The 20,153-nt window shown below is 37.0% G+C and overlaps 1 protein-coding gene across 1 annotated transcript in view; it reads right to left on the reverse strand.

Moving 5' to 3' along the window:
• Positions 1–20,153, reverse strand: part of LOC132197295 (cadherin-related tumor suppressor) — a 100,865-nt gene that overhangs the window by 14,976 nt on the left and 65,736 nt on the right. Inside the window, exons 5-8 of the mRNA XM_059620496.1 lie at positions 19,310–19,511; positions 16,210–16,397; positions 14,227–14,490; positions 13,037–13,688 (exon numbers count right to left, since the gene is read on the reverse strand). Of these exons, the coding sequence (XP_059476479.1) occupies positions 13,037–13,688; positions 14,227–14,490; positions 16,210–16,397; positions 19,310–19,511 (1,306 nt within the window). The remainder of the gene's footprint in view (positions 1–13,036; positions 13,689–14,226; positions 14,491–16,209; positions 16,398–19,309; positions 19,512–20,153) is intronic.

Below are 20,153 nucleotides of genomic sequence, written 5' to 3' on the forward strand. Positions count from 1 at the left end.
AATCATATTGATGCACCGCGCGGGCGAAAAGAAAACTCGTCAGGCGACAATTAACCGTGGGCGGCAACATACAAACGCCAATTAACACATGCGCCAAATTGAATAACCGAAAGAGATGAAAAGTGACCAAACGGGTTGACCGATTTTTGACCACATTTTTTTTAATTCTATATCAAACAGCTGAGAAAAGATTCAAATTTCAAGTGGACCGACCACGCTAACAGGTTTGTCAGCCTGAATTGAATTAGTGATCCAGGAAAGATATTTTTCACGCCATGAGACTGAAATTTTCACCATCATTCAGACACATTTTCCGAGATTATCCAATTTCTATAGGTAAAAATATTACCTTTAAAAGCTATTTTTTTTTCTAATTTTGCTATTCTATGTACAAACATGAGACTGAAAGCAATCGAAAGGAAATTTAATAAGCTTTCAAAACCTTATCAAGTTTGCTTCGATCAGACAATTTTTTACTGCAAAAAAATTTGGATTGTTTGAACAAAGTTCAATTTTTGGTCACTTTGTATTGCTTCTTTAGCTCTAGCTCTTCAGGATAACATTTTAGAGACAAATGTTTCATAAAAAACTTGTAGATAAATTAATTTTGCGCAAATTTTGTATTTACCAATTTCTTCTAAATCCAAAGCAGCAAATGTTAAAAAAGCGGAAATGTGGAAAAATGAGGTTTTCTGCTCAATGTTAAAATGTTATGGGTTAAAATCAAACATGGACGTAGAAGGATCAAAATCATTTATAAGTAATAAATCAAACCAATTTATTCATTTCATTTCAGCCATTCATATTTGAAGAGTTTCAACTGAATTTTTTAAATGTAAAAACTCTACACTTCAATTAATGTTCCAAACCAAGAATCATTGTTTTTCTGATATAAATAATCTTGAAAATTTCCCAGTGCAAAAAATAAAAAATGGAATTTAAGTCTTAATTGCTAATAAGAAAACTGATTGAAGTATTTTTTAGTCATATAAACAGAAGATTATTAATAAATTACACTAAATTAAATCATCTTTTATTGTTTCTTCATTGAAAGGAAAGATTAGTGAGATTTTTAATTAAAGATTTTCTTCTTTTTTTATTGGCATGTATTATTTTTTTCGGCGGGGAATTCAGTAACGATGGTCAAAGTTCGGTTCGGCTGAGTTCGGCCCATAAAATGCCCTTTTAACAAGGCTGTCAATCGCGATGATGGCCTCAAGTTTTGCACTCAAGATGGACGAGCGATAAAACTTTTCGGCTACCGCCTCGCTGCTGTAACTTTTTAGCTTTTTCATAATTTCAAATTAAATGCTCCTGGGAACATAACTCCATCGACAGATATTTTTACTGGCATAAAATTTTATAGCGAATCCGTCTCGCGGCGGCCAAAAGTCTGGCGGGCCCCGCGGCCAGCAGACGCGGCCGCGGCATTATGATAATTAGCCTTAGTACATATATCTGGCCAAGGCCATCAAATTAATAAATAATATTTCATCTATATAAACCGATTTGGTTTTTTTTCCTTCGAGTTGGCGTCCGGAGAGGGAAAAAAGTGGCTGCCTTTTCAAGAAGATATATCAGATCGTAATGAGGCCGGACGGCATTCCTGGAGGAGCCGGGCGGGCACCGATAATCGCGCGCGCGCTCCTAAAAGCTCGTGTTTCTGCATTAATGGTGCATGTCGAGTGCGAAAAGCAGAATTGTATGCAAATGCAGGCCGGCGCGATATATTTTATCGCCACCCTAACGTTTAACGTTTTTATTATTCAGAGTCGTTTGTCAAAAGCACAGGCTCCACCGAAATGCTGCTCTGGACCAAAACAAAAGAGCACAATTAAAATTAATTTAAATATTAATTTATTTATTTTATGTCTTAATTCAAATTAATCTTTGATCGATTAAGCGCCTGCAAGATTTTCTCCCAATTTAAAGTAAAATTTCAGTAATTTTCTTTATAAAAAGGATTTTTTAACAAGGAGCTTACGATGACGACACTGAACCATTTTTCATAAGTAAGTTTTTTATGTCGCCTGATCTATTGATTTTAGTTTCCATCTTAATTGGAATAATATGACTGTGACTTGGTTAAATTTTTGTCAATCTTGGTCCGGCCTACTTAAAGGAATTTAATTTTTATTTTTTTGAAATATTTTCATAAAAAAGTAATGTTAAATTTCAAAAATTCTGTTCTCCCAGCGACTAATATTTTTCGTACCATGTCTCCCTGGAACCTAAATCTTATTGTAAAAGCCAATGCAGATGTAGAAAAAAAATTACTATCAAAATTATAAGCGAAAGCCTCTCAAAAATGATCTCTAACATACAAGTACAGCTTTTTTTTTTTTTTGTTAAATATCTTGAAAAGTGTGGATATTTGTCCTTTTGAAGTCGGAATTAGCAATCTTTAGAGAAGAAAACTGGCATCCTTTTCAAGATGGTAAACTAAAAGTTGTTATGCGAAAATATGAAATTCTTCATATTTTTTGTTCTTTATTTTTCTTCAACATGATCGATCGCATAACTGATGAACTGGATTTCGTTTTGGTATTCAAGAGAGCTGATTATATAAAATTGTGAGTTGGTCTGCGAGTCTCAGGTGGACGCGGTGCACGGCGCGGACGAGTTGGCTGCGCGCCATCATTGTATAAAACGTGGTGCACAAGGTCGTGTCACTTCACTCGCCGCTCTGCCTACTGCATAATTGCGGTTCGCTCTCGGTGTAGGGGCCGTGATAATTGAACACGAGCCTTATTACCCGAGCATGAGCCGCCGGGTGCAACAAATCAGACCATTTGTCAGCCGCTGCACCGAAAGAGGCACAAAAGAAGGCACCCCCACAACAAAGGTCAACTGCGCGCTGACAAATTTCTAAACAAACTCTTTTCAAAACCAAATTCACTAATAAAACTTTGTTCATTAGAAATAAACAATTCTTTCTGTTTTTACAAGTTGAAGAGACCAGTATCAAATTTAAACCACCCAATCGTCAGTTTTTACGCAAGTTCTCTAATTTTATTAAAATATTTCAAAATTGCAGGTTTTATGGGACATTGTGGAAAAATATAAAAATCAACTATCTTGGCTTCTAGTTGTCGTAGAACAATTTTCCGGGTATGGCTGAGCTTGTCTCAGCAAGCTTTGAAACGTTTCTTACAAAAGCAAGATTGTAGGTCAAAGGTCAAGGTCATTCTCGGTGACTTTAAATTTTCAAACTCAAATTTGAAAACCAGCCCACCATATTTAATTCATTTTGAGATAGCCAAACGATTCTTGATGAAATTTTACGTTATATATGTCAAAACTGCGATGAGGTTATTTTTTGTCGAATTCAAAAATAAATAAGAATATCAAAAAACGTGGGTTTTTTTGCACCTCCGATGGCAGGGTCAAAATTATAATCGCCTTCAAATTTGTCCCTGATGATTTTAGGTACAAGGTGATGATAACCAAAGTTGATCTCCACATCAAGACCAGTCGATTGGTGTTTATATTGATGACCTTTGATCACATTGAGGTCAAAGGTCACCCAGGTCGCTAACCTGAGGTCACCTGACCTAGATGTATGATACGTTTTTGAAAAGATCACGTTGAGATGATGATTTTGGTCTGTACTTTGACTACAAACCGAATAATTTTACTTTTCTTTAATTCAATTCACAATTTCACTATAAATTAATTTTTTAATTCTAATTAACTTTCTGTGAGGTTCAAATTCAAATGCTTGAAATGCAGGTGATTCTTATTTCAAATTTACTGATCGTGATTTCAACGTTACCAATTCTAAATAAAAAATTACCGGTATATTTGTCCTGATTTAATTCAATTTGAATTTGCCTGTCCAGAATCAATTTGATCAGGTTTCAACCGAATTTTGAAAATATTTGAATCAAATTTTTATAGCATGAATGCAGTTTGAAAGCTCCCATTTAGGACGAGAGACGTGCCTTGGTTTTTCCGTAACAAAATCCGTCAAAAGTGTTGTTGTTTGGTTGCCGGTCGGACGCGCTGGCTCTCGTCGGAGGAAACACGAAAAGGACCGCTTTTTCATGTGATATGAGTGGCGTACATGCGAAATGTTTTGTTAACCATAAAATGCAGGGCGAACGGCGCTGTCGCTCTCGATACACTTGCTGCTTAGTTTTTGCCGTGATTATTTTATATAGAGAGAGAGAGAAGAAATTCCGCCGGGCCGGCAGCAGCCAACACAACAACACAGACTGTGCAGGCTCAGGTTTCTTTCTCTGCTATATAAAATGGTAGGCGACCGAAAATCTCTTCGGACTGGTTTCGGAGTGCAAACTACACTGCCAACTGTCTGTACGATTAGTGAACGCTATCGACGATGGATTGAGCGGGAGAGACGAAAAAAACACACACGGGCCACGTTTATTAAGCCCAGCAGACCGTACAAGCTTTGATGACGATCAGGTGAGTTTGCTCGTCTTATGCTAATTTCTAAGAAGAACACACTGAACTCCCTTCGAGCAGCCCTGCCTAATTTCACTTGCAAACCAAATTTTCCTGTTTCCAATCTCGCAGTCGCCGGCCGCACAACCCACTCGCCTCATCTGAAGCGAAATTTGCAATTTTTGCTAAAATTACCATTTATTATTTTGAAGTTCACTTAAGTGGAATTGTTCCATAGATGAAATGTAATTTTCTGAAGATTTTTTTACCACCAACTTCACAAATAATATAATCCAGAAACTAATTTATTTATAAATATATATAATTATTTAATGAAATTGACTTTGATTCCAAAGAAATGTGACATAAATTGCAAAAAATGGAACGATTTGGCCACAAAAGTAATTAAAAAGTTCATATTTTTATTAAAATTTTTCTCAATAAATAAACTTGAATAATTTAAAAAAAAACTTATGTTTGTTCTCAACAAATTTAATATGATTTATATTGATGAGAAACGGAACGATTTTGCCAGAACAGTAGTTAAGTTATTTTTATTGAAAATATTAGCTAATTGAATAAATAAAGACGAATTCCTTTCTCTGCATTGAACCGAGGAGACTTGAACGCCCGAGTTATTTTCACAATCACTCAATTCATCTGTCTCCGCATTTCTCATTCCGCATGCATATAATAATATTTCATATTGTAATCGCGGCGCGTGATGAGCTTCTCAACAACGCATGCAGCGAAGACTTTTGTTAAAAGATAATAAATGCGTGTCGATGCATTTATTTGCAGGAACCCACACACGGCGAAATCGTTATATTATTTATTTTTGTCTTGCCCCTTTCGTTGGCCGCGCAAACTGGTTCTCGGCCCCGGCGAGACGAGAGAAAACGAATTACTTTACATTCAATCCATCACCTTTCTCACTTTCGTTCCCAAGGAAACGAAATAAACCGCCTGCGTGCAATATTATTTGCATCGACACAAACAAGACCTTTTATTCAATTCAAGGCATAATTTTATCTCGTTTTCAACGCAGTAAATCTCTTCCTTTTGACAAGTTATTTGCGGTCGAAAAGATGCACTTTTCTCTCTCTTTTTGCGGCCAACAAAACTTCAGAAACTTAAAAACACGAAATTCGAGTTGCAAAACAACACATTTTTCTTTCGCAACGGATTCGGTTGCTTCTCCGGCTGCGTGTTTCGTCCCTCCAAAGAGAGAAGATCAATTAATTAACTTCACACGCGGCTGTCTGACCGGCCCGGAGAGTCCGTGTCACGCCATTGCCTGCCTCAACATTATTATTAAGGACATTGTTCCCTTTGTCTATATCGACACGTAATTAAAAACAAAATCCACCTGACTACCTGTGTTTCCACTACTTTTGACCTTGATTCGAGTTTTCCCAATTCTCGTCCGAGAGGGACAAAAGTGGAAGATGAGACTTTCGAGTTGGTGCCACGTTCGGCCAGTCTGGATCGTAAAGAAGCGAGTTAATCGCCCCCGTCAGGTGCGACCCTTCCACGGCTTATCTCTAAACAAGGAAAGGGATAACCCTGACGCTCGGAGACAAAAAAAAAAGGAGAAACATTTTTCCAGCGGGGAGGCAATAACGGCGCGTCGGCTTTTGAGCAACTGTACATTTCTCAACCACGAACAAAGCTGCGTTTTTGCGTGGTTTGAGAGGCAAAGCGTGAAAATTAATTAAAGTAAACAGAAATTGAATCCAATGAAGATTAAATTTAATACTCAACTTAAATTTTTGGATGGAAGTAAAATAGTTATTGGTTTTGAATTTTATAATTCAAACTCTGTAATTATGAGCTTTGAAAAATTTAAAATATTAATATCCTTATTCAAAGGTTTGAAGATTCACTAATCAAAACATAATTACAAGCGAAATTAATAATTTAATAGTAAATAGAAGATTTAAAAGTTTGATTTTTATGGAATTTGTTCAAAAAATTTTGAGTTTTAAAAGTAATTGAAATCAGCAAGTGTTTGAACTCTTCAATTACAATAAAAAGGAATTTATTGGCCATTTTTGTATTAAATTTCACTTCATCCCAGAGGATTCAGCGCATCAATCTCTCTTTGCTAATTAAATTATCAATTACAGAGGAACAATGGGAGCCGCTGCAGGTGTGCGTTGCGCTTCGATATTTTAATTGTTGCTCTTCTCTTTCTCTGGAGGGGAAATGTATGTATTAAAGATGCACTTCGGCGTGTTGCAGGCGGCGGGAGGGCGGCAGGGCGTGTTTCTGAAATTTACGACCTCGGCAGAAACTCAATTAGTCCCGCTCAAGAGAAAGAGACGATATTTTTTCCCACTAGCTCTGATTTACAGCGTCTCCTCTTTTCGACCAAATTAAAAGGAGCTCATTTTTATGTGTGCCGTAAAAATTAATATTTTTCAAAATGAAAATGCACTCGTGTGAGAAATAATGCCGTACATAATATTGCTTTTACTGATGCATGTGTGCATGAGTAATGGCGTGTGCAGCATTCGCCGGGTACCGCACGATTGCACCATAAATCTGCTCTTTGGTCCAGCGCATCTTTCCTCCCTCGGACTGTTGCACGACCGAGGTGTAATGCAGGCCAAACACCAAAGGGCACTCTCATATTTTATGGCCACAGCAATAACCCTTGCAGCTTTACAAGTTTACAACAATCCAGAGTCTTTTCAATTGCGACATTGCAAATTAATTGCTAATCAATTTATTGTCACCAGAAATTAATTAAATACATTTTCAGCTTAATAAATATTATGCAGACAAAATGGATAGTTTTTTTAAATTTTAACTAGGCTTGAAGTATTGGAATCTGATAATTTGATTTTTATTTAAGAAATTAATAATGTTATCACCAAAAATTTATTATTTTCATTAAAAACACAGCATTAAAAATTAAAGCCCTGAAACTAATTTTCACATAATTAATTAAGGAGAGGCTTTTGCAAAAAAAGGTTCTGATTAATTTGAATGGTATAATTTTTCTCTGTATTTTGAAGTTTGTAGATGTCAGTAATAAAAATTGAACGTATTAAGACTTAACATTTTTTCTTATGGGAATTTTCTAAAATAAAGTTTTTCTCAAAAATAAGGATGACCAACATTGATAAAAATTGCACCAAACCACGTTCACACCACCAAAATTAAGGTGGAAAAATAAAATCAATAGATCATTTAACATGAAAATTTACAATGATCTTTTTGATAAGTTTCAATTTCATTGTTTGATAATTATTGCGGAATTTTTGTTGTTTCCATTGAGTTTGCAGTGCGATAAAAAGTGCAATTGCAGCCTCTTGAGGAATTTTCCTCCTTTGCAAGATGGTCAATGCAGTCTCTCTCTCTTTTTTTCGTTCTCTTGTTGTTATAAGTATGCAGAGTGCACCTTTTAAGTGGAGCAATAAATCTCGAGTGCAGCAGCGCCAGTCACTTGCGCACACCAAATTATATTTATTTTGCTCGCAGACGAGACTGACAGCGGCGCAAGAAGAATCGCGAGAGCGGGGCATCGCAGCGGTCATCTTTTTCCTCTCAACCAACAAGAAAAATAAGAGACGCGCAGACGGAGCGAATTCAGCACACACTCGAGAGATATCACTTTGAATTTGCAGACTCAATTAAATTTCCAACTTCAGCAAAGAGCTGACAGTGTTTTTAAATTCAAGACGGAGCTAAAAAAATAAATTCAGAGTTTTTGGAATTAATAGGAATTTTAAAAATTAAATTACAGACTCAATTAACATTCCCACTTTTAATTTTCTCCAACAATGTGCTGAATATTTATAATTAGATCAATTAAAACTAAAAAAATTAATTATTAATCTCAAATTTCAATTAAATTTCATGTATGCAGTAATTTTACTTTCCATTTTGGTTGATTTTTAAAACAAAAATTACAAAATTTAGTTTTAACATTTGAAACTTCTTTTGGTTTTTGTCTGGGTCGGTTGGGAAGAAAAACAAGGACGCTGGCTTGTTGTGGAATGAATAAAGGAGGCGCTTTGTGAGGCGAGGTGGGTGTCTGTCGATCGAGAGGCGTTCAAAATAAAAAAGAGAGAAAGACTCAGTCGGTCGGTCGGACCGCGCGCTGCACGTGATCGGATGTGCTGAATCATTTCAAATAATTTCATTAGCTGTCTTTTTAATAATAATTCTGTGTTATTGTTCTTTGTGTGTGTATCAGTTCTAAACAGCAGACGTTTAGCTCTTTGCACTTGACGTGCGGACGGACGCACCAGGCAGGCGCCAAGGCAAATTCGAATGGCGGCGCGCGAGACAAAAATTTATTTATCCACCGAGTGTGTTCGTAAGCGAGAATAATTTATCCAGCATCTGCAGCGAGCAAAAAAGTGGTGCCGCAAAAAAGCTGCCGATTGATTCCCGTTTGTGGTTTCAACGGGCGCTTTTTATTTACATAAAATTGCCTAAAAAAGACTTTAGATCAAACAATTTTCTTAATGTAATGAATTTTTGATTGGAAAATACTTTCCAGTTTGAAATAGAAATATTCAAATTCAAGGAATTAGGACGTTGCAATAAATTAAATTAATTATCATGAAAAATATTATTTTATTATTCATTCAATTAAAAAATATTTAATTTTAAACCGTATTTTAAAGAATATTTGATTGTGAACACATTTCTTTGATAAAAATATCAAAATATAAGGATTAATTGCTAAAATTGAATTCAATTTAAAGTTTTATATTTTTAATCTGAAAGGAACTTGAGGAAATTTTGTAGAATGCTGCGCCCTACTGGAGGCACGCGAGGTATGCAACTGCTTCATTTCCACCCGCGGGTTTTACGACTTTTCTGTCTCCGAAGAGTTGCACAAGCGGTAAGTGAAAATAATAATTAAGACAAGCCGTCGGTCTCGTTTCTTCGAGAGGTTCTATTTTTATTCGTGCTGGGAGTTTTTCGGAATCATGATTTCGTCGCCGTCGTGGTGGATCAAATTACTCGGCGCGCGCGTTTTACGACTTTTCAATTGTTTATAATAAAAATCGGTCATAAAATTTTTAAGTGCCGGTGAATGCTCGTGGAAAAAAATCTATAAAAAGGGGTTGTTGACACATGCCGTAAAAGGGACGCTGCTTTAAAACAGATTGTTTGTGGGGTAGGAAAATCTCTCAAAAATGTTTCTTTCCTTTTTGAGCCAGGACAAGGTTAAATAGTTTAAAGGGCAAGACAAGTTTATAGTAAAGTTTCAAGATTTATGCAACGATAGCATTCTACAAATGTGTAGGAAACTAGAAAAAGAATTGATTTCATTTTAAATTCAAACCGAAATTGGTTAAGATCATGATCTAACGTTAAAAATTAGGAGCCATCTTTATTAAAATGGCGGCTAAAATGGCAAGATAAATTTTGGTTTGAAAATATCGTTGCAACATATCTTTGGAACCGTCTTAGTATTAATAATTTTATTTTATAAAAAATTATAAAAATTTTATTTTTCAAAAGAAATTTAGTTAAGAAGTGCCGATGAACTACTAATAATCTAAATTATGATCGTAGGGTCATGTTCAGGGAGTTGCCGTTGTTTTGTAATTATTATCTGGCAAAATTAATTATTTGAACAAAGAAATCTGCTTAGAAAAAAATGAAGAGTTCCATTTAAAAGTTTGAATTTGGACATTTTCATTCATTTTGTTACTCACTTTCTGAATCCACTTTTAATTTCTTTTTAAAATTAAAACGGAGACTGGAATACACACTTAAAAATTCAAAGACAAAAAAAAAAACATTCACATCGCTACAATTAATTATTATTAAATTCAGTTATTCTGATTGTAAATAAATTTTATTGTAATTAAAGATGGTGAAATTAAATTCTAAACATGTTTGGTCAGCAGAGAGGTTGGTGACCTCGTCTGCAAAGTAGGTGGCTTGGAATTTTTTCTCGCATGCATTCTGAAGGCGCCGCCAAAATCCGCCTGGCGACTTAGAGCTGTCGGGCGAATTTTTATCACTCCACGAAGACGTGCCCGCAGATCTACGAAATCAATTTGCGCCGTCTGCAGAGATCAGAGAACGAGAGACGGCGGCGGCGGCGGAACAATGCGATTTATTTATCAAATCACACCTACCGCTGCGGCAATGGCCATTTTTAACGCGCGTTCGTACCCTTCACAATGAAAATATGGGCGCTATTTGTCTTTGTCGCGATATCTGGATGACATTTAGAAGTGCCATTATTTTTATTAAGTGCCCCCCTTACTCATAACAAAGTACGTGGCGGCGGAATAAATGGTTGGCCAGCGGGACGAGCATGCAGATGAGCTCGGGATTTTTATCATTACTTTTAAATGCCGGCGACGCATACATAAGCGCAGGGGCACGTTAGAATTTTATTATTTCGTGGCACTCTAAACTCAGGCGTATAATGGCTCCATTTTTTGCAATTACCACGCGCTTCTTTCAAGTGTCATGCGGACCAATTTTTTCTCTTCAACCACGCAACAAGTGCGACAAATTTATTTGACAAAAAAAGGACACTGATCACATTGAAAACAGATTCAAATTTTTAGATAGAAGAAATGTTTCTGCTTCGGCTAGTTGCAATTAAGGATAGCAAATAATGAACTGAAATGTTCTTCAAAAACAAAATATGTAAATTATATAGCAAAAATCTGAAAATTTAGATTCCTATTTTTCCCAATGCCAGTGGCAATATTTTTAATCATATCAATTTCTGATGAATCTTAAAATTTAAAGTCAATTGATCAACTGTGCAAATCTGACTTGTTTCAAAAAATCTGACGCAAATTTATTGGTGGTGCAAAAAAATGTCAAATATGAAAAAGACTCAATTCACCTCAATAAAGAAGAAGTGTTAATTTGTGTTTGTTTCACCGTCTGAAGTTTCCATTAGCTAAACCCATCATTAGAAAGGTCAAGTGGATAATAGTTTTGAACTACCGTCCAAATCAAACGTTTAAATCACCCAGAATCGTGGCCGAAGCACGCCATAGTAAATTGTTTTGCCTATAAAGATCAAGACTAGCTTTTCTGAAGAATTCTGGGTTTTGCTAAAATTTTAATAAATCAATAAAAATAAAGGCAATTAAAAAAATTAAATTATTATGATTACAAGTTTCTTCAGCAATTTCTAGGAATAAGTTTGGACTTTCTTTAGGTTATTTCGTGGAATATTTTCAATTGAATTGCAAAGCACCTGCCCTGCTTATTTGCCGCACCAAAGATTTCCTTCGCTGCTCACATCAGCATTGGGAACGCGGGCTGAAAAATAATGCTGTCACTCTCGGCCCGAGTGAATAATTAAAATTATGCACGCCCACCCAACAATGGAGCGACAATGGGATGCGGCGGAGAGGTCAGTGCGGCGGTGACCTTTCCCACTCCACCCCTCCGCTCTCCTCAGGGTGTGTTTCTTTCTCATTCTACGCAGCCAACCTCGTAATTTAGTAATTTTATATACAATTCCCGCACGGCCGCCGTGATTTATTGGACAACTTTTTGATACATGCGCACGTAAATATTAATAATTAAGCTGTAAATCTCCGGCGCATTATGGCCGGGGTTATATTCTTCGGAAACGCCGGCCGGAATGGAATGGAAGAAAAAAAACACGAGTGAATTTCAATGAGCAGCAGACCTTGACGCGGCCGACCAAAGAGGAGAGATTGGTGAGTTATGAGTGACGATTATTTTCATCATGCTACATTGAGCACAATAAACAACTCCGAAAACGACCTCAAATGCGCTCGCCGTGTGTGTGTGTATAACTTTTGCAGCTTTTTCTTCTCTCAAGAGACGATTCCGCCGAACAATAAAATGTTCAACAACGGTTTTATGACTTCATGTAGCGACGCAAATGTGCGCTTCGTACTCGCGCGAGTGCAAGTGAAAAATGACTGAATGTCTGCAATCGATAAATAAATTTCTCTCTCTGACTGAATAAATTGCCAGCCGAGGCATGCAAACAAGAGGACGTTTTTATTCGCACAAGAAATCAACGGCGATTGCAGCACAATTTAAAGAAAATTTTATGATCCATTGAAAAATTTGACAGATCAGTTTGAATATAAAATCGAATGCAAAAAAAAAAAATGAAATTTTTCTTCAGTCACTAATAAATTTATTTTAAAAGAAATCATTAAATTCTTTTCATAAAAAAATTAGATTTGAATTCAAAGAGTTGCTAAATAAAATCTAGATTTGATTTCAAAAGTTGTTTTTGCTTTCAGAAAACTTTGCAAGTTGCAAAATCAGATAATTTTATTTAAGAAACTTCTAAAAAGCGAAAATTAAACTTTATAAATTTTTATTTTCTGAAAATGGCAAGTCCCTTTAAGTCATAAAGCAGTTCAAATTGCACGCCTTTCAAGGTTCACACACCAAAATTTTAACTTTGTTAAATTATAATTTAATTGAGGTAAAAAACTGAACGGCATCAGCAAAATCGTAATTATGCAAATATCGGCCAAGTTACAAACGCTTTTAATTAAAAAATATGGCCGCCATTTCTAATACCATCTTAGATCCGTAATTTGGATATTGAGATTTTATAAATGGAAAAAAAGAAGAATCAAAATATTTCGCAACGATTTAAAGAGTCTTGAGAGATTGTTGTACTCACCGGTGTCCATGGCGACGAGGGTGAGGACGTACTCGGCCTGGCGCTCGCGGTCGAGGGCGCGGTGCAGCGTGATTTCGCCGGTGGACGCGTTGACCTTGAAGAGTTCCGAGTCGCCCTCCTTGATGAAGTAGCGCACCTGGCTGTAGGGGGGCGTGTCTGCGTCGAAGGCGCGCACCGTGATGACGGAGGCGGGCAGCACCTTGGTGTTCTCGACGACGTAGGCGAGGTACGGCGAGTCGAGGAAGGTGGGCGGGTTGTCGTTGATGTCGGTGACGCCGATGGTGAGCAGCGCCGAGTCGTAGCGCACGTCGGCGCTGCCGCAGTCCTCGGCCTGCACCGTCAGCGAGTACTGGCTCTTGCGCTCAAAGTTGAGGTTCTTGGCCACGCGGATCACGCCCGTGTCCTCGCTGATGCTGAAGTCGCGGTTGCGGTCGCCGGCCGCGATCACGTAGCGCACGCGCCCGTTCAAGCCCGCGTCGACGTCCGTCGCGGAGATGCGCAGGACGCTGGCGCCGATCGACGCGTTCTCGGCCACGGACGCGCTGTACTGCTTCGGGTCAAACACGGGGCTGTTGTCGTTCTCGTCCAGCACAAGCAGCACCAACGGTGACGTCGTCGAACGAGTCGGCTCGCCTCGGTCTTTCGCCGTGACCTGCGGAAATAAAAAAATTACATTTTAGAAAACGCCAAAGTTTGAACTTTCAAAACTGTCATCCGAAGATCTGTTTTGGAAATAAAAAAATACTAGAATATTTCTGAGAATTTTTCTTTTATTCTCTCTCGGCGTTGGAGTTGCTACTCTAAGTGTTGGTACTTCAAGAGCCACTAAGAATGTGTCTTTGAAATATTTTCTGGCGCCAGTTTGCTTCTGTCACCACTAATTGTAAGATTAAGGCGGGGAAATCGCAAGTGAAAGTCCCCCATTGATAACTTTGCTTCTATTCATCCAACAACTAAAATTCAGGAACCGAAATGTTCTTGCTGACGTCCTCATTTCATCCATATATATATGTCACACATGCAGATTATAAATGGTCACCAGGGATCAAATCTTTTCCCACAAGTGCGATCGTTAAAAAAAATATGTACAGAGCATTCTAGAATGTTTTTAAAATTCTCCAATTCATGTTTTTAAACCTAAATTCCAACTTGTCCAAATTTAAGTAAAAATAGTTTGTCTCAGTTGTTACCTGCAGGGTGTAGTTTGCCTTGGTCTCCCTGTCGAGGCGTCCGGACACCCTGAGAAGGCCATCGACCGGTCCGAGCGTGAAGACGCTGGTGGCGCCCTCGCCTGAAAGCGAGTACTCGACGTAGCTGTTGCGTCCTTCGTCCTTGTCGGTCGCCTTGACGGCCATGACGACGGTGTTGACGGGCAAATTCTCTGGCACCGAAGTCTCGTTCGGAGACACAAACTCGGGCGCCATGTCATTCACGTCCTTCAAAACGATCGTCACCTGAAACAACAAAGGGAAAAAGTTTTTTATTACTTTTGTAAGCGAGTAAATAAAAACTTCCTGGAACATGCGTGAAAACAGGGTGTGAAAAGGCAAAGGTTGCCCGCGGCTGGGCTAAAAAGGTGTCAATTCCTGTGCCGCTTTTTTCTTTCAAATTTGCTCTCCTTTTAACGGCCATAAATAAACAAAACCTACAAACAGCTTTTGTGTGGCGCATTTACGAACACGAAACAATGAGTGTGGCTCAAAATGTTGAGATTTTGGTTCCAACTAATTATTTACATTATTTTTATAATTACTTTCCCAAATAATTTGCAAACTGATTTTTAACTAAATTTAATATTTCGCAAATTTCAAATAAATTTAAAACATTAAAAGAAAAAACCTCAGATTTTCCGTTTTAAATATCTTGCATTACAACAAAAAATACTAAATTTCATTTCTAATGACATGTTCATGTTTCCGTTGTTTCATAACTTGAGAAATAAATTGCAAAGGAAAAAATTTTGTTTTTATTTCTAAAATACATAATTATCTAGGAAATTGAATTTACCGTTTGGTTAAAAAGAAATGAGGCTTATTTAATTTCAGGTCAAAGAAACGTCTATTTTGAAGGACTTGGGCGACCAGAAGAAAAGAGAGAAAATGCATCTCACGCTGCTTGGATTCTTTGTAAATCCAAATGAGCGGCTATTTATTTATATTTGAACGCAGAAACTGCGTGGCTCGGAATTCGGTTGGCGGCGGCGCTGTCATCGTGACAACATCATTCGCATTCTACGCGTGCACCGCGCTCTCTTTATATATAATTCTTCGCTGCACCTGTCCCGAGTGCGGGAGCAGAAAAAGCTCACGACTTTCCAGCAAAATGCAGTGCGTCTCGACGAAATTTGAGACGTTTCATCCGAATTGTAAATTCGCGGCGATAAATCTGTCTCAAGGCGGCCGCGCGCTCAAAAAGGCAAGGTGCATGCGGAGCAGAGAGAGTGACAAGGAAGGACGGCCGGATCGTTACTCTGATGCAAAAACTCGCCATTTCGCCTTTTAAAAAATAATAATAGCAGCGCTTCGATCGCAATCACCGAGTAAAGAACCCAGAGTTATGACATGTGATAATTGCGACGGGAAATTATCGTAATCAAGTTTACAGTGTAATTAATTGGTCCGCGTTGAGCAACAGATGCACTTGTCACTTGAAATGGTTCTCACAAGTCACGTGAAGAGGAGGAGTGGAACTAATTTATATGCGATAAGCTTTAGAAATAATTTAATGAGCGGTGTTTGAAAAGCATCAAGAAGATGGCAGTTTTTTTCTAAATTTTAATTAATATTTAAAACTTGTGTCTTAGAGTTGCTAAACTATCAAGGGGTTTGAAGAATGAATTTCCTGAATAAAATTAAAAAGTATATTTTAAAGCCTTGATAAATAATATTATTTTATTATTTAAAGAAAAATTTGAATATTAAAAAGGAATTCATAATACCTAAATTGAAGTAAATAATTACAATTTTCGAACATAATTAAATTTTTCTATAATTCAAATTTTTAATAAACCAATAAAAATTTTATCAATGATTGTTGGCTTCAAAAATTAAAATATTTAATTGAAATAATTACATTTGTTTATAAATTTATATAAATGTTATCATTGAAGTTTGAAATAAAACAATTTCAATAATTGTTTACTTCCAAAAAAATGAAACTGAGACTAATTTTACCTGTACTGTGGAGGAGAGTCGTTGCTGCGGTGGTGCCGCCTGGTCGGTGGCCGTGACCACCAAGCTGTAGAGCGCCCTCTGCTCCCTGTCGAGCGCCCTCGCGGTCACGATGGTGCCGTTTTCCGAGATGGCAAAGTCATTGTCCTCGTCGCCCGACGAAATCGAATACTCCAAGCGGCCGTTGTCACCTGCAACAATCCATCATAAATGCAAATCAGTCGCTGTTGGAAAAGTTCGCAGCACAATCAATCACACCCGAACAACAACAAGTTATTTCGATATTTGGTTCTGCAAGAATTCCATCCATATGACGAGGTAACGGTGAATGAAAAATCAATCTTTTGTGTATCAACAAATAATAACTCCTTGGGTGGAAAAAAAATGATTCCTTGCGGAGGAAAATGAGCGTCTTTTGTACAACAACCAATTAATTGCCATCAAAAGTGATGAATAAAAAAATTAGGCCAAAATAAACATAATAATTTTATCATTTCTATTTTTTGATGAAATTGTTACTGATTTTTGTAATGAATAATAAATTGGATGAATTTGGCATTGCAAGCGTCCTGTATCGAGCCCCCTAGAGCATCACTAATGAGCGGTGGTAGGCGGGCCTACGCATTCGTGTCTAGAGTTCCTGGGTTGGTTTTGGCCCAGGGCGCAATCTGCGTGTGGCTCCGAGTTCTCTACGCGACATGTGTTAATTTTGCGAGTGAAACCCGAGCCTTAAAATGAACGCAGCCGCCGACTCGACCGACGCACTTCAGCTCACAAATCGTCGCGCATTTGCAAACGCACAAGAGCGAACAAGATTGACTTTCACGCTCGGTACATTAGAAGTAAAAGTGGCACGAAACGCCAAAGGTTGGTTTACAATTAATAACAATTAACATTTTTTATTAAAAAAACAAATTGATAAAATGCAGAAATTATCAATATTTAAGACATTAAATCACAAAGAGTTCAAGTTCAAGTGAATTTCAGGTTGGTTTGTCAGAAACAAAGAAGCACAAAATAGATTGTTTTGAAAATGAATAAGAATAATTTTAAAAAATGAATACAAATAATTTAAACGAAAGAAACCGCTCAATTTTATATTTCTAAATCAAAATTTTGAATATTTACAAAAAAAGTCTTGGAATTTCTTGAGATTTTCCAGAAATTTGATGCTAGCGAAGTATCAAATATTTGGGTAGAATATGAGTGGCGCCTTTTTTGGAGTTGTGCGTTTTTCTTTTCGGATCGAATGTTGCACTTTCGCGCAGTCACCCAGCAACTTGTTGTTTGTGTTGGAGCGATTCGAGAGTGGCCCGTGGAGCCGGCTTTATTTATCGCGTCACGCATCACAAACACATCAAAACATGACTTTTGATTATTATTATTGCTGCAAAATCCACATCTCGCAACGGGAGTCCGTTTGGGCGGAGAGAATTTTCAAATTTTTTTCCAATTCCAAATTTTGCCCATCGCATTAAATCACTCGAGTATGACGTCTGTACCTCGGAGGCTCAACAAAGGAAGAATTTGCATACCAAATTACACCTGAGCCCAGCCGACCTGGCAAATATTATCCTCTCCTTTCGCCCATTAATTTTTATTTCGGCCCAGCATTATTTAACTAGGGCTTGTTCTCGCCAAATATTGGCGCACTCAAAATTTATGTCTTCACAAATCGAGCTTTTTCATTTCCAAAATTAAGAATGTGATTTCAATAATAATTACCTTTAAACATCTTCAATGGAAATAGAAAAAAAAAATGAATAATTGGTTCGTGAATGATTTGAAATGTTAACAAACATATTTAATTCAGAATCTCAAAAGCTCACAAATATATTAAAAGGTCCTTAAAAAATCTAAACCGAGCAAAAAGTTAATCAGGCTTACCAACCAAACAAAATTCATACTGAGAAATATTATCCAAACGTATTTTATTTTCTTTCCAATTAATTTTTTGGCTTAATAAAATTGAAATTATTTAAATATATTCCTGTTTATGCAAAGCTAATAAGCTTCTTGGTGCATTAAAAAACCTTAATTTCAAAGCTTTTTTCCGTATTGAAATATTTTCTAACTAAAAAATGGAAGCGTTGAGAATAACCATGCATTAAATTCTCCGCACGAAGCGCCAGACTTCTTCTTTTTCTCGTGCACTTTTCCTTCTTTTTTATATCGAATATAATGGCACGGTGTGTCATACAACGCGTGTAGCTCCAATTAGGACTTTTATTATTACGGGCTGCAGTAGCACCGGCCAATTATGTGTGTGTGTGTGTGTTGCAGAAAGTGCAAAACGAGTAGCAGCGGAAAATACACGAAGAACGAAATTACAGAGAGCGAGCGCGCAACATTGTGGCAAAATAAAGGTTTTTGATTGACGCGTCCGGGTGACACGCGCGTAATGGATGAGCAGCCCTTATCTTGCTCCGAATTATTTCGAGCCGACACACACAAAGTTGCCGATTCGATGCAGCAACAAGCGGCGAATTAAAACCAATCTTTGCAGAGCACTTCAAGGGCATGAGGTTGCGAGTTTGTTGCCGCCTTATGAAAATAATTCAACTTTATATTGCTTCAGAGAGTCGCGAGAGATGTGCATTGACAGTGGTTTTGATGGAGATTTATTTCTACATTCAATTCCACTGACGCGAGCAAGGATGTTTTAATTAAAATCAAATGTTGAATTAAAATCCCCTGTGAAATTATATTAAAAATGTTTTAAAATCACTAAGGAAATTACTGTTCTGTAATTATAGATAATATTTAAATAATTTTATAATAATTAAAGTAGATCTACAATGTTGGCCAAACAGACAAGGAAGTTAAAGAAATCGGCCAATCAGAGAGACTTCTTTGTTCTTAAAAATTTCCCCACAAACTTCAGTTTTTGGTCTCCAATGGATTCTTTGTGACTCGATTTTTCAATTTCATTTATTAATTTTAATTTGGTGAGTAATTTTAAAAGTTGATATTTTTCAATATTTGCTTGGTCAGTCTATTTATTTTGCTAAAATTTTCCTCAAATTTTGTACAAAATAAACAACGGCTCCCGATTTTTTATTTATTTTTTTTAATTCAAATTAAATATAAATTGTTCACTCACCAGAGTCGAGGTCGGTGGCGCTGACTTTGACCACTCTGCTGCCGATGGTGACGTTTTCAAAGATTTCGTTGCTGTAGCTCATGGGGTCGAAGAGGGGCGCGTTGTCGTTGAGGTCGACGATGTTGAAGTAGACGGTGACCGTGGAGGAGAGACTGGGTCTGCCCGTGTCCTGCGCCTGCACCACGAAAATGTAGTGCTGCACCTGCAATAACGAGTGAATGTTTGTTTATTGCTTTTCCTCCGTGTTTGGTCAGAGGCAGCTGAGCGTGATTGATGCTTCTCGAGTGTAAAAACAAAAAACTATATGAACTGCCGGCGCGCGCAATTAACTTAATTAAATTATGTTATTAAGAGGCAATGGAATGAGAAGTGCGGTGCCCTAGTGCAAAACTCGACGGCTCTGACTTGTTTTGATTTTCTGAACTTAAATAATTGAAAAAAAGAAAAAAAAATTATTAAAAATAAAGTTTCAAGTTTTTTTAATAATTAAAATCTTCTAAATGTTTCTTTGGTATCATTTGATTACCATAATTTTGATTTCAAAGATTCGTTACAAAACTCTAAAAAATTTATAAATTCAACTCATCTCTGCATGGTATGCACACACAAAAATTTGAAATTTCCGGAGTTTTGGCAAAACCTTTGCTAAAGTTTTATACTTCAATTTTTATTATCATTAAATTATGAATCATTCCGTTAAAATTTCGAGAAAGAGTTGAAAAATTTCATCACTAAATTAGAGGAATAACTGTTATTTGCTTTAATTGTAAAACGGCGTTGGAATTTAAAGCGGATCGCATATCTGGTCCGCGGGTGCGATTTAAAATAAACTCAATTATCACGG

The sequence above is a fragment of the Neocloeon triangulifer genome, unplaced genomic scaffold (assembly GCF_031216515.1).
Source record: "Neocloeon triangulifer isolate White Clay Creek 2 clone unplaced genomic scaffold, ASM3121651v1 ptg000012l, whole genome shotgun sequence".
Classification (NCBI taxonomy): Eukaryota; Metazoa; Arthropoda; class Insecta; order Ephemeroptera; family Baetidae; genus Neocloeon; species Neocloeon triangulifer.